Raw genomic sequence first — 14,950 nt, forward strand, 5'->3', positions numbered from 1 at the left:
TTATCTTTCTGAATTTTGTTAATGCTACAATCCTTACATTTTTCATACACAGTAAACTTTGTATATCACATTTTTGTTTGTGCTGAATAATTTCAAATGGCCTATTCAGTCTTATCAGCATGCACAGTTGTGATTGCTCTCAGGTACGGTATACATCCTGTTCAAATATAACCCAAACACAACTATTGACTTATAAGGTCAGAGCCACAGTACGTCATTTGTGTCACTTGTTGTATCCTACTATGGATTCTGTCCTATCACTCGAGGCAGAAATGGCTCTTGATTGTCGTGTAACTAGTATACACATCATGCATTGATTTATTCAATTTGTTCTAAGTATTTTGTATGTGTGAAATCTAGATGTAGGATACTGTACATCCTACAATTATCATATCAGGTATCATATCATACTAAAGCAGTCAAACTTAATACATTATAAATGGGCCAAAGCATACTGGTGCAATCAAGACGTTGGATACTATACATCCTACAATTTGTATTATATTATACGACAGCTATTCCATCAATAGCCTAATGTAATGTAACCTAACGTAAGGTAGCATATCATACTAAATGGAGTGGCACGGATTTACGTGCAGAATAATATGTTTAGTGACAGATACTACTGCACTGTTGGAGCTAGGAACAATAAGCATTTCGCTACACCCGCTATAACATCCGCTAAATATGTGTATGTGACCAATAAAATTTGATTTGATAGGCGGTTTTAGGGACAGGAGGCGCGACTCCAGAGCTGCAGCTAGATACTAGGATAGGATGTAGTATAGGATGCATTCAGGGCATTCAGGGTTGGCGCCCCCCCTTGGGTTGTGCCGTGGCGGAGATCTTTGTGGGCTTTACTCGGCCTTGTCTCAGGATGGTAAGTTGGTGGTTGAAGATATCCCTCTAGTGGTGCGGGGGCTGTGCTTTGGCAAAGTGGGTGGGATTATATCCTGCCTGTTTGGCCCTGTCCGGGGGTATCATCGGATGGGGCCACAGTGTCTCCTGACCCCTCCTTTCTCAGCCTCCAGTATTTATGCTGCAGTAGTTTATGTGTCGGGGGGCTAGGGATAAGACTTCTCCTATCTTATCCGGTGTCCTGTGTGAATTTAAGTATGCTCTCTCTAATTCTCTCTTTCTTCTTGTTCTCATGTTGTCTTTCGGGTCTCGTCTCTTTCTGTGCTGTGTGCACCTTCCCATTTACACCAGTGATCTGTATGTAATGACGAGAGGATCATCCTAATATAATATCATCCTAGGACCATGCCTCAGGACTACCTGACATGATGACTCCTTGTTGTCCCCAGTCCACCTGGCCGTGCTGCTGCTCCACTTTCAACTGTTCTGCCTGCGGCTATGGAACCCTGACCTGTTCACCGGACGTGCTACCTCTCCCGGACCTGCTGTTTTCAACTCTCTAGAGACAGCAGGAGCGGTAGAGATACTCTTAATGATCGTCTATGAAAAGCCAACTGACATTTACTCCTGAGGTGCTGACTTGTTGCACCCTCGACAACTACTGTGATTATTATTATTTGACCATGCTGGTCATTTATGAACATTTGAACATCTTGGCCATGTTCTGTTATAATCTCCACACGGCACAGCCAGAGGAGGACTGGCCACCCCTCATAGCCTGGTTCCTCTCTAGGTTTCTTCCTAGGTTTTGGCCTTTCTAGGGAGTTTTTCCTAGCCACCGTGCTTCAACACCTGCATTGCTTGCTGTTTGGGGTTTTAGGCTGGGTTTCTGTACAGCACTTTGAGATATCAGCTGATGTAAGAAGGGCTTTATAAATACATTTGATTTGATGATTTCAGGAAGATCCTGTGACACCTATGGGGTCTTTGTTCGTGCAGGGTTCTAGAGTGAGGGGGAATACTGTAGTGCTTAATACATGAGAGTAAAGTAGAAATGTAATGCAGACATGGTCCGCAGATTTTTCTACTATTCTCTAATTAAATGTACACTGAGATGTAGTAACTTTTCAAAAATAAGTCATACCAGTACCCGTCCTCGCAGGTACACGGATGTCAGAAAGAATATCGTATGATGTGACGTCATTACGTTTTAACAATGTTTTTGCAAAGATGGCGGTGGTTGAGTGAATGGGACGAAACAACCCTTTTAGTTTGAAAAATAGATTTATTCTAAGGTATTTCAGTTTCTTTTCCGACAATCTGATTTAAATAGTTCATTTTCTGAAATTCCTTAATAAATAGATTCTTATTAAACGAAGAACTAAAATGGTAATATGACACAGAGCAAAAAGAAGAAACGGGCGAATCGCAGTCTCCTGCTGGCGAAAAAAATTATTATCAAGGATGGAGGAACGGTGAGTTTCCACCCAAATGACAGTATTTGCCATCGTAATTCTTGAGATTAACTAGCAGCATGTGGTATGTCTACAATATGTCACATTTCGCGAGCTAGCTAGATCCTGCTTGCTAGCGTCCGGGAAGTTCATCATATGCCTCTTCATAGTCCTCTCAAAAACAACATAGCTAACGTTAGCTAGTTGGCTGGCTAGCACCAGATGTGTGGCACTAGCTAGCTAAGTTAGCTAGCATATCAGTATCTTTGACAGTAATTTAGCTAGATGCCATCTGAGATGGACAAGTATTAGCTAGCTGACTAGCTAGTGAAGTAACTTTAAACACTATTGTTAAAAAGGTGTCTAGGCTAATAGAGTTCCATAACTATGGGCAAGCTTTCTAGCTAGCTGTTTGTTTAGTTCGATGATGTTAGTTCGATGATAGTTATTCAGTAATATGGTAGCTAGCTAAATTCCTACTTACTGAAATCAACAACAACTAAAGTGAAATTTGCGAAGACTGCAACACCGCTACTGGCTCTAGTGTCAATTATGAATTCTGTGTAAGCAGGAAGATGCCCCACTGTGTATTATGGTGACTTATTGCTGAGTTGACCTTTTAATATATGTCCTTTGAAAGTAAGACAGTTGAGTATTACTTGTTTCTTGTTGACATACTTACATAGTTATTCCACTCTGTTCACCAGGCACAAGGTTTCGGGGCTCCCAGCGTGTACCATGCTGTAATTGTCATCTTTTTGGAATTTTTTGCCTGGGGCCTGCTTACAGCACCCACTTTGGTGGTATGTTGTCTTGTTTATGACCTATTATTTAAGACAGTATGATTTGTTGGCTGCTGATGAAACTATGTTGAAGTCCTTCTCCAATTAACAGTCTCCACTCTCTGTCCCTGTCCCCTTCCAATCCAGGTCCTACATGAGACGTTCCCGAAGCATACGTTTCTGATGAATGGCTTGATCCAGGGGGTAAAGGTATGGTGTTTGAACATGTGCTATTATTTTGAACAATTATCTTTCAATTCTGTTAGAAATTTTGTGGGTGATGTCTTGTTGTATTACAGGGCCTGCTGTCTTTCCTGAGTGCTCCGCTGATTGGTGCCCTGTCTGATGTGTGGGGCCGGAAGTCTTTTCTCCTGCTCACCGTTTTCTTCACCTGCGCTCCCATTCCACTGATGAAGATAAGCCCATGGTACGATGGCTCCCAACCAGAGCGAGTTCATAGTTAGTGAGATCACCATTTTAAAAGCTGAAACAAGTGTATTATTAACTGAGTGCCATATCCTGCCTCGGGTTTCAGGTGGTACTTTGCAGTTATCTCGGTGTCCGGTGTGTTCGCTGTTACATTCTCTGTGGTCTTTGCCTATGTGGCTGACATCACGCAGGAGCATGAGCGCAGCATGGCCTATGGACTGGTGTGTATCGAACATTACCTACACAGTTTCTTCTAATCTTGTTTACCATAACACCTTTTTTTGATTCAGGGAGTTGTGGTTCAGTGCTAAAATAGTACATCATTCAGAACCTATTTGCAGATTTGTCCCACTTAAACAAAGCAGAAATGATGCGCAAAAAAAACTAACTGGAACCACAATTTCATTCAAAGAGTGGTAGTACCAGAGCTTGGCAGTAGTAAACCTTGTCTACTCTTGTTCGTTAGGTGTCGGCCACCTTTGCTGCTAGCTTGGTGACGAGCCCGGCCATTGGCGCCTACTTGGGCCGTGTGTACGGGGACGGCCTGGTGGTGGTGCTGGCCTCGGCTATCGCTATGCTGGACATCTGCTTTATCCTGGTGGCCGTGCCCGAGTCTCTGCCTGAGAAGATGAGGCCAGCGTCCTGGGGGGCTCCCATCTCCTGGGAACAAGCCGACCCCTTTGCTGTGAGTACCTGTTCACCTCTAAAGACTCAGTCAGTTGGTGTTATTATTTTGTGTAGCCATTATTAGTGTGCTTTCAGAACGCAAAATGATTTGGATTAGGCAGATGAGATGCAGTTACCTTCTCTTCAGAGTGCAGGCTTAGTGTAGGCTAAGCTGTATGGCAAATTACATTTCAATTCAAGAAGTGAAGGGTTAGTCTACAAATATATTGGCTTGTTAGGGAAACATTGTCAAACCTCTTCAAAATGTGTGCTTCACTTTGGCACTATGATCAGTGGTAGCAGCTAGAAATTTGGTGGGTCTCAAAGAGACCGCGGCGGAATATGGACATTTTTTTATTTCTGTTGCATCATAGTCCTCCTGACTGCTGCTGTTGGGGTCATTTAGAAATCCAAAAGGTTATAGGGGTAACGTGTGTCTGTTTTCAAATGCTGGAAGGGACAATGGTATCAATGTAATTGGTGGCGGGGGGTGGAGGCAGGTATTGTTTATGATTGAAAGAGGGCTTAGTAATAGAATGTGGTGAGAATGGCTGTGCTGCAAGACCCCCCCCCCCCCGCCCCCCCTGACTGACACCCATGGTTCCCCTTGGGGAAACATTATAGCATCTGTTTTTGTGTTGACACTTTCAACTAGCTACTCGTGTTACAAGTGGTCCTCTTCAGTCTTCCCATTTCCCTACAATAGCTCTATCACTAATAATATAATAATAATATATTATAATATAATAATATTTGATCAACACAATTGGATTTACCCAGGATAAGGAACAAACATTCATGGCGCGTTTAGACCAGGATGTGGTCTTTGTCAGCCAAATCTGAACTTCCCCTAAGGCGGGTTGTTTGAAGGGGCCACGGTGGTGTGTGTGTGGAAAAGGGGGAGGGAGTTCAACAGGCTGTTAGACAGAGGCCAAATAGGGGAACAATTAACCTTTCATAATCCTCTATATTGCTGTACAACAACAGTTAAAGCTACATGCCACAATGTACAGCAGCTACTCATGGCACAACGAAACAGGTCTGCCTCAGGCAATGTTGAGGGGCGAAGCCTGACGTGTCGCTGAAATACATCAACATCACATGAAAAAGCAATGATGATTGCAGGGTACTTAGTGTCTTCAGAAAGTATTCACACCCCTTGACTTTTTCCATATTTTCTTATTACAGCCTGAATTTAAAATGGATTCAATTGAGATTTTGTTTGGCCACTGTCAAAGTGGAGTTATGTTTTTCTACATTTTTACAAAAATGTAAAGATGCAATATGTAGAACTTGCTCCACCATTTCCTGGTTGCTAAAATTCGAATAGTTTGTCTAATTTCAGTTTGTGACAAAACAAGTAGTCATTGTGTAGATAATCATTGTAGATCTACAGCTTCTTAGACTTGCTTTCGATACGAATGACAGATTTATAACACAGATTTCTATGTGAATTTGGTCGGGTCGCCCCAAAAATGACATATTGTAGCTTTAAAGCTGAAATGTCTTGAGTCAATAAGTATTCAACTCCTTTTGTTATGGCAAGCCTAAATAGGTTCAGGAGTAAAAATGTGCTTAAGTCAAATGATAAGTTGCATGGACTCTGTGTGCAATGATAGTGTTTAACATGACTACCTCATCTCTGTACCCCACACATACATTTACACTACATTTACATTTAAGTCATTTAGCAGACGCTCTTATCCAGAGCGACTTACAAATTGGTGCATTCACCTTATGACATCCAGTGGAACAGCCACTTTACAATAGTGCATCTAAATCTTTTAAGGGGGGGGGGGGGTCAGAAGGATTGCTTTATCCTATCCTAGGTATTCCTTAAAGAGGTGGGGTTTCAGGGGTCTCCGGAAGGTGGTGATTGACTCCGCTGTCCTGGCGTCGTGAGGGAGTTTGTTCATACAATTATCTGTAAGGTCCCTCAGTCGAGCAGTGAATTTCAAACACAGATTCAACCACAAAGACCAGGGGGAGTTTCAAGTGCCTCGCAAAGAAGAGCACCTATTGGTAGATGGGTAAAAAAATTAAAAGAAGACATTGATTATCCCTTTGAGCATGGTGAAGTTGTTAAACTTTGGATGGTGTATCAATTAGAGGTCGACCGATTAATCGGAATGGCCGATTAATTATGGCCGATTTCAAGTTTTCATAACAATCGGAAATCGGTATTTCTGGACTCCGATTTGGCCGATTTTTAAAATGTATTTATTATTATTATAATTTTTAAAAGAATTTACACCTTTATTTATCCTTTATTTAACTAGGCAAGTCAGTTAAGAACACATTCTTATTTTCAATAACGACCTAGGAATGTTGGGTTAACTGCCTTGTTCAGGGGCAGAATGACAGACTTTTACCTTGTCAGCTCGGGGATTCAATCTTGCAACCTTACAGTTAACTAGTCCAACGCTATAACCACCTGATTTACATTGCACTAAATGAGGAAACTGCCTGTTACACGAATGCCGTAAGAAGCCAAGGTAAGTTGCGAGCTAGCATTAAACTTAACTTATAAAAAACAATCAATCAATCATAATCACTAGTTAACTACACATGGTTGATGATATTACTAGTTTATCTAGCGTGTCCTGCGTTGCATATAATCGATGCGAAAAAGGACTGTCGTTGCTCCAATGTGTACTTAACCATAAACATCAATGCCTTTCTTAAAATCAATACACAAGTATATATTTTTAAACCTGCATATTTAGTTAATATTGCCTGCTAACATGACTCGTTGCGAACTGTGAAGACTATTTCTTCCTAACAAATTTAACAAAAGCGTATTTGCGAAAAAAGCACAATCGTTGCACGACTGTACCTAACCATAATCAATGCATTTCTTAAAATCAATACACAGAAGTATGTATTTTTAAACCTGCATATTTAGCTAAAATAAATCCAGGTTAGCAGGCAATATTAACCAGGTGAAATTGTGTCACTTCTCTTGCGTTCATTGCACGCAGAGTCAGTGTATATGCAACAGTTTGGGCCGCCTAATTTGCCAGAATTTTACGTAATTATGACATAACATTGAAGGTTGTGCAATGTAACAGGAATATTTAGACTTAGGGATGCCACCCGTTAGATTAAATACGGAACGGTTCCGTATTCCACTGAAAGAATAAACGTCTTGTTATCGAGATGATAGTTTCCGGATTCGACCATATTAATGACCTAAGGCTCGTATTTCTGTGTGTTATGTTATAATTAAGTCTATGATTTGATAGAGCAGTCTGACTGAGCGGTGGTAAGCACCAGCAGGCTCATAAGCATTCATTCAAACAGCACTTTTGTACTCTTTGCTGTGCTTCAAGCATTGAGCTGTTTATGCCTATCAACTCCCGAGATTAGGCTGGTGTAACCGATGTGAAATGGCTAGCTAGTTAGCGGAGTGCGCGCTAATAGCGTTTCAAACGTCACTCGCTCTGAGACTTGGAGTGGTTGTTCCCCTTGCTCTGCATGGGTAACGCTGCTTCGAGGGTGGCTGTTGATGTGTTCCTGGTTCGAGCCCAGGGAGGAGCGAGGAGAGGGATGGAAGCTATACTGTTACACTGGCAATAATAAAGTGCCTATAAGAACATCCAATAGTCAAAGGTATATGAAATATAAATCGTATAGAGAGAAATAGTCCTATAATTCCTATAGCAACTACAACCTAAAACTTCTTACCTGAGAATATTGAAGACTCATGTTAAAAGGAACCACCAGCTTTCATATGTTCTGAGCAAGGAACTTAAACGTTAGCTTTCTTACATGGCACATATTGCACTTTGACTTTCTTCTCCAACACTTTGTTTTTGCATTATTTAAACCAAATTGAACATGTTTTATTATTTATTTGAGGCTAAATTGATTTTATTGATGTATTATATTAAGTTAAAATAAGTGTTCATTCAGTATTGTTGTAATTGTCATTATTACAAATACATATATATTTTTTAAATCGTCCGATTAATCGGTATCGGCGTTGAAAAATCGTAATCGGTCGACCTTTAGTATCAATACACCCAGTCACTTCAAAGATACAGGCGTCAGGGATTTCACCATGAGGCCAATGGTGACTTAAAAAAAGAGTTTCATGGTGAATCAGCAACATTGTAGTTACTCTACAATACTAACGTAATTGACAGAATGAAAAGAAGGAAGCCTGTACAGAATATGCATCCTGTTTTCAACAATGCACAGAAGTAATACTGGGAATAAATGTGGCAAAGAAATCTACTTTTTGTCCTGAATAGAAAGTGTTATGTTTGGGGGAAAATACAACTCATTACTGAGTACAACTCTCCATATTTTCAAGCATATTGGTGGCTGCATCATGTTATAGGTATGCTTGTAAGCGTTACGGACTGGGGAGTTTTTCAGGTTATAAAATAAATGGAATTGAGCTAAGCACAGGCAAAATCCTAGAGGAAAACCTGGTTCAGTCTGCTTTCCACCAGACACTGGAAGATGAATTCACCTTTTCAGCAGGACAATAACTTAAAACACAAGGCCAAATCTACACTGGAGTTGCTTACCAAGAAGACAGTGAATGTTCCTGGGTAGCCGAGTTAAAGTTATGACTTAAATCTGCTTGAAAATCTATGGCAAGACCTTAAAATGGTTGTCTAGCAATGATCAACAACCAATTTGAAAGAGCTTGAAGAATTTTGAAAAGAATAATGGGCAAATGTTGCTCAATCCAGGTGTGGAACGCTCTTAAAGACTTACTCAGAAAGACTGTAATTGCTGCCAAAGGTACTCCTACAAAGTATTGACTTAGGGGTGTAAATCATTATGTAAATGAGATATTTCTGTATTTCATTTTCAAAAAATTTGCTACAAATTCGAAACATGTTTTGACTTTGTCATTGTGGGGTATTGCGTCAATTTATTCAATTTTGAATTCAGGCTGTAACACAACAAAATGTGGAATAAGTTGAGGGGTATGTATAGTTTCTGAAGGCGCTGCGAAGATAATATCAAGATTGTGTTAATAAATGTAAGTGTGTTATGATGATCGATCCAGGGAAATAAGCATCACACAATTGACCTACAAAACTTAGGCTATAAGGAGTATTTATTTTGAGTCCGAGTGAAGTATCTCTTTTTTGCTCTTAACACAATCGTCAAGATTGACGCTGTATAACGCTGAAGGCCCTAGTCACTGATATTGTAACATAACAATACAGTATGGGGTGTTTGTAGGTCAGGGGTTCCCAACCTTTGTTCCCCAGTGCCACCTTTTTCACATAAAAAAGCCCCCCCCCCCCCCCCCCCTTATTTATTTATTATTGTTTATTAAGGTGGCCTATATTAAGTACAACACCAGCTTGACATTGTTTAATTACCTTAGAAAAGTGTTGTTTTGAAGCTAATTTCCTGCAATTTTACGTAGTTTAACAAGACTCATGTGGTAGGCTATTTAATTATGATAATAATGGATAAGGAAAATATTGGTTTATTATAATGTATATGAACCCTCAATGTAATTATACATAATATAATTTTTTCCGGAAAGTGATTCGATCAGTTGATGGCAACAGTCACGCATTGTATAAGATTACTTCCCGAGCATTTTAGAAAGTCGTAGCTCAGCTTATGAATGTCATAGAGACAAACCAACGATATTCCCACGTGCACCAGAATTGCGTCTTGCTCTTGCATTTCACCACTTGTTTCTATCCTAAAGCATCGTGGATTTATGCGTAGTTTTAGATCTGTATAAACAATCGCGACTTGTAGAAAAAGTATTTCCCCCCCCAAATCAAGGAAGGGTCCCGCAAACCGCCACGAAACGTTGGCGCCCCATATGGGGGGTGTGTGGGAACCCCTGTTGTAGGTAGTTATGTGTTGGTGTAATTCTAGGTCTCCTGACTCTCCGAAGCAGACCACAGCTGTTTTGTAACTCTACATCTCTAGTTTACTCTCTTGGGTTGTGACCAAGTTCTCACAATAGTCCTTCTTTCCACCATGAGGAGTGGTTGGGTCTTCTTGCACATCATATCGTTAACACTTGTTATCACCTACCGTCCTAACCCTTTTTCTTTCTGTCTCCAGTCTCTAAGGAAAGTGGGCCAGGATTCCACTGTGCTGCTCATCTGTATAACAGTGTTCCTGTCCTATCTCCCCGAGGCTGGCCAGTACTCCAGCTTCTTCCTCTACTTACGACAGGTCGGCTATGTATACTGTCAAATATATAAACAGACGTGTGAGATGCGCGTCAGATGTCAGCCCATCCCCCTATTTCCATTATCAATGTAGCTGAGGTCAAGTCCCCTTCATAGTCAGAATATAATTTGGTAGACTTGTCGAGGGGGTTTGACTATGTAGCTCATTCAAAGTATATAACCAAGTTATCATATTTTGCTTGGACCCCTGTTCTTTGCTGCTCACAGCTAGGCCTGTATATAGCTAAATCATTTTCTTTCCTTGATGATAGGCATACTCATTTTGTCTCACGGGCAGTACGATCAGATTTTCGCTCTCCCTTTTTTCAGATTATGGGATTTTCACCTGAAAATGTTGCAGCTTTCATAGCTGTTCTAGGACTGCTTTCAATCATTGCACAGGTTCGTTGTCATTAACTATCATTACATTATATTTGTGTATATATCTATCTCACACGCACACACAAAAGTATGTGGACACCCCTTCAAATTAGTCGATTCGGCTATTTCAGCCACAACAGGTGTATAGAATCGAGCACACAGCCATGCAGTCGCCGTAGACAAACATTGGCAGTAGAATGGCCTTACTGAAGAACTCAGTGACATTCAATGTGGCACCGTCATACAAGTCAGTTCGTCAAATTTCTGCCCTGCTAGAGCTGCTGTTATTGTGAAGTGGTAACGTCGCGGAGCAACAACGGCTCAGCCGCGAAGTGGTAGGCCTCACAAGCTCACAGAACAGTACCACCGAGTGCTGTAGCACGTAAACATAGTCTTTCCTCGATTGCAACACTCACTACCGAGTTCCAAACTGCCTCTGGAAGCAACATCAGCACAAGAACTGTTCTTCGGGGGCTTCATGAAATAGGTTTCCATGGCCGAGCAGCCGCACACAAGCCTAAGATCACCATGCGCAATGCCAAGCTTCCAACTTTGTGGCTACAGTTTGGTGAAGGCCCTTTGCTGTTTCAGCATGACAATGCCCCCCGTGCACAAACTGAGGTCCATACAGATATGGTTTGTTGAGATTGGTGTGGAAGAACTTGACTGGCTTGTACAGAGCCCTGACCTCAACTCCATCGAACACCTTTGGGATGAATTGGAACGCCGACTGCGAAGCCAGGCCTAATCGCCCAACATCAGTGCCCGACCACACTAATGCTCTTGTGGCTGAGTGGAAGTAAGTCCCCGCAGCAATGTTCCAACATCTAGTTGAAAGCCATCCCAGAAGAGTGGAGGCTGTTATCATATATTAATACCCATGATTTTGGAATGAGATGTTAGACAAGCAGGTGTCCACATACTTTTGGTCATGTAGTATATATCTATATAGTTATTCCATTCTCTGCCATGTTATAACGACCTTTGGTTTGGCCATATAACAAGAACTTTTATTATAGGCACTATGAACATTCCAATAAAGTGTTTCTAATTATGTCCTTTTTTGTTCCCTTTGTAAGACTGTAGTATTGAGTTTACTCATGCGTTCCATCGGGAATAAGAACACCATCTTGCTCGGCCTTGGGTTCCAGATACTGCAGCTCGCCTGGTATGGGTTTGGCTCCGAGCCATGGTAAGCTTTTTCAAGGCGACTCACACCATTGAACGCATCTGATCATTCAGTTCAGTGATAGTCACTTTAAAGTGACTATCTTTCTGTTTTCTCTCATCTCTACAGGATGATGTGGGCAGCAGGGGCTGTAGCAGCCATGTCAAGTATCACTTTCCCAGCAATCAGTGCGTTGGTTTCCCGCACCGCTGAGCCAGACCAACAAGGTTTGTACTTAGTTATAACTTTATTTTGCAACTTTCTTTGATTTGTCTTTTGGCCGGGTCATAAATGCAAATGAGAAATCGTTCTGTTAAAGGGGCAGTTAATCAAAATGACTTATTTTTTTCCCTTACCTTGAAACCAGTTAATGCTTAGCCATAGACCGCTTTTCAAGGTAAGGAAATAAATATGTACTTTTGCAGAACTATCCCTTTAACTTACCTTGTGAATTAAAAGTTTAATAAAATCCAACTAATATGAAATTCATTTTGGCGCTCATCCCACAGGGGTGGGCCAGGGGATGGTGACGGGGATCCGGGGTCTGTGTAACGGCCTGGGGCCGGCACTCTACGGCTTCATCTTCTACATCTTCCACGTGGAGCTGGATGCGCCCCCAGATGGCAGCCAGGACACTCCGGTCCACACTCAACCCCACCTTCAGCACCTCCCACAGGTTAGCCCCCAGCCCCAACCTTTTCTCCTCCTAGTTTGATACGCAGCCTGAACCCGACGAGGCTTGAATTTGGGTGGAGTTCAACAGCCAGCATAGCTCCTCAAAAGTGACCAAGCAGTTCAACAAGGCTCTATTGCTGTCTTTAAAGTGGCTATCATTATTTAGGCACTATGCAATCTTAGAGGTTTGTGGCCACTATTTAACATTAACTAGTTACCAAGTATTTACGTGACTGTTTTTGAATATGCTTTGTACAACCTTGATTTGTTAAGCATTTTCCTAATTTAGTCAAATTCTCTTGTACCTTTTATTCCCGCCTCCTCTCCTCAGACGTCCATCATTCCTGGCCCACCATTTCTCTTCGGAGCATGCTCAGTGCTGCTAGCACTCTTGGTGGCCCTCTTCATACCAGAGCACCCCCACCTGGGCCCCCGGCCTGGCAGCTGGAAGAAGCACAGCTCGCCCCACGGGCACCCCCACAGCCCGCAGCCGCCCGGGGAGGCCAAAGAGCCCCTACTGCAGGACACAAATGTGTAACACAGACCTGGCTACTCGGGCCTGACTCCCCCCTCTTCAAAACCACACAAAGCAAGATAGCTCATGTGTAGTAAACAATCAAAAAGCTATATTAAGAGTTACCACTATATATGTATACATAGGAGTATGTTTTTTTTAAAGAAAGTTCTATCCAAAGGCACTATTTGCAATGGCTTATATTTATTCATTTTTGTTTTTGTTTTTCCTCAAACTTTTACTTTTTCTTCAACTGTTTTGATGATATTGGACAGGGCAAAGCTCAACTCAGGGACATACCTGTTGGGCTGTTTCTGAACACAGTGTGTTCCACAATCAGAAGAGGGAGTCTCTGCACAATAAAAACAACCTAGAAAGAAAAAGAAGCATCAAAAAGACTGGTTAGTCCTCTAGAGCTGGGCCTTCAGCTTTACTGAACTGTGTGTGAGAAAATGACAATGCGGGGCTGAATGGGAAATCCACTTGAAATTTCCCCAGATCTCTGCATAAAAAAAGCCTTAATCCACAAACTAACCACGGAATGTGAAGACGCGATGGACTTGGAATGGTACAGCTGAATTTTTAAAGCACCTTTGTTTTGACGCTTATATCAAACTGCTGCCTATATGAATTCCTACTACCACTTCTTCAGACTGACTGGTGCCTCAATTGGGGTGGGATACTTTTTGGCGGGACCACAAGGAGATATCGTATCAACCCCTGCTTACTCTTTGACATCACAGAATGTGACAGATTGGCTTGATATTTTGTCTTTTAATTCTCATTTGTTCATGTACACGGCCAAGTCCCTGACATGTATGGATCGTACAGTTACAGAAAATGATCATACAAGAAGGGTTTGCCTTTAAAAAAATATCTAATTTACACGAAGGACATCCTATGTCAGACAACGCGTTGCATAGTTACGGAATCCGTAGATCCATCTCGTGGCCTTCTTAAAAAAAACTTTTCACTTGTACAAAGAAAATATGTTCTCGTTTTAACTTGCTTATTGACCAAATACCAAAAGTACATATTGAATCATGAAAGTTTGCTCTAGCTATTTATGAGTTGGTGTTCTGTAAAACAGCAATTTCTTGAAATACTGTATGCAGTTTTTTTCTTTTCCATGTATTGTCATTGTTTTGCTGCCTTTTATTTTCAATATTACATTTTGTTGACTGACCTTGTAAATATACAGTAAGTATACAACCATGCATTTCAATAAAGTGGAATATTTTGATGGATGGTGGATTTATGGTTGGGAAACTTAGGTAAAGGGATCATTGAGCTAAAGCCAAACATGAGATACCAGTATGATGAATCTCGTAGTCAATCCATTTTAGGGTTCCACCCACAGCCTTTTATTGTACACTATCTGATAGGGCACACACTTATCGATATAGTTTTGCATGCTTTGCTGTGTGATGGACAGTTATTTCACCAAGAAAAAGTTCAACGTCGAACTATATTTCTAGTTTGTCTTCAAATGGTTCTATAAGCTTGATTTGGCAATGCAACTATTTCAGGAGATCCACAAGATGCAACTTCTGTTTAAAGATGACAAACCAACAGATTTAATTGCAGTTGATCAGAGGCTTGACCACTGACATTTTCGGAAAACAGAACTTCAATATACAGAGAATAAAAAAAAATATACACTGCTCAAAAAAATAAAGGGAACACTTAAACAACACAATGTAACTCCAAGTCAATCACACTTCTGTGAAATCAAACTGTCCACTTAGGAAGCAACACTGATTGACAATAAATTTCACATGCTGTTGTGCAAATGGAATAGACAATGCACATTTGTGGCCTGCTGGGGGTCATTTTGCAGGGCTCTGGCAGTG

General features: G+C 41.3%; 1 protein-coding gene across 1 annotated transcript; it reads left to right on the top strand.

The window, feature by feature from the left end:
- Positions 1-2,071: 2,071 nt before the first annotated feature.
- On the top strand, positions 2,072-14,340 carry LOC129810980 (hippocampus abundant transcript 1 protein). Its single transcript, XM_055862028.1, has 12 exons — positions 2,072-2,333; positions 3,020-3,115; positions 3,242-3,304; positions 3,394-3,521; positions 3,630-3,744; positions 3,990-4,208; positions 10,250-10,363; positions 10,690-10,761; positions 11,820-11,932; positions 12,038-12,135; positions 12,418-12,584; positions 12,915-14,340. Exons 1-12 carry the CDS (start codon positions 2,253-2,255, stop codon positions 13,119-13,121), a joined length of 1,473 nt encoding a protein of 490 aa, XP_055718003.1. The 5' UTR covers positions 2,072-2,252; the 3' UTR covers positions 13,122-14,340.
- Positions 14,341-14,950: the final 610 nt, after the last annotated feature.

This window comes from Salvelinus fontinalis, chromosome 14, assembly GCF_029448725.1.
Source record: "Salvelinus fontinalis isolate EN_2023a chromosome 14, ASM2944872v1, whole genome shotgun sequence".
NCBI lineage: Eukaryota > Metazoa > Chordata > Actinopteri > Salmoniformes > Salmonidae > Salvelinus > Salvelinus fontinalis.

What these genes read in the sequence shown, in the direction of transcription:
- LOC129810980 (XM_055862028.1), top strand. Translation starts at nt 2,253, where the DNA reads ATGACACAGAGCAAAAAGAAGAAACGGGCGAATCGCAGTCTCCTGCTG. An exon ending in GCTTGATCCAGGGGGTAAAG is followed by an intron (nt 3,305 to 3,393) that starts GTATGGTGTTTG and finishes GTTGTATTACAG; the next exon opens with GGCCTGCTGTCTTTCCTGAG. An exon ending in GGGTTTGGCTCCGAGCCATG is followed by an intron (nt 11,933 to 12,037) that starts GTAAGCTTTTTC and finishes TCATCTCTACAG; the next exon opens with GATGATGTGGGCAGCAGGGG.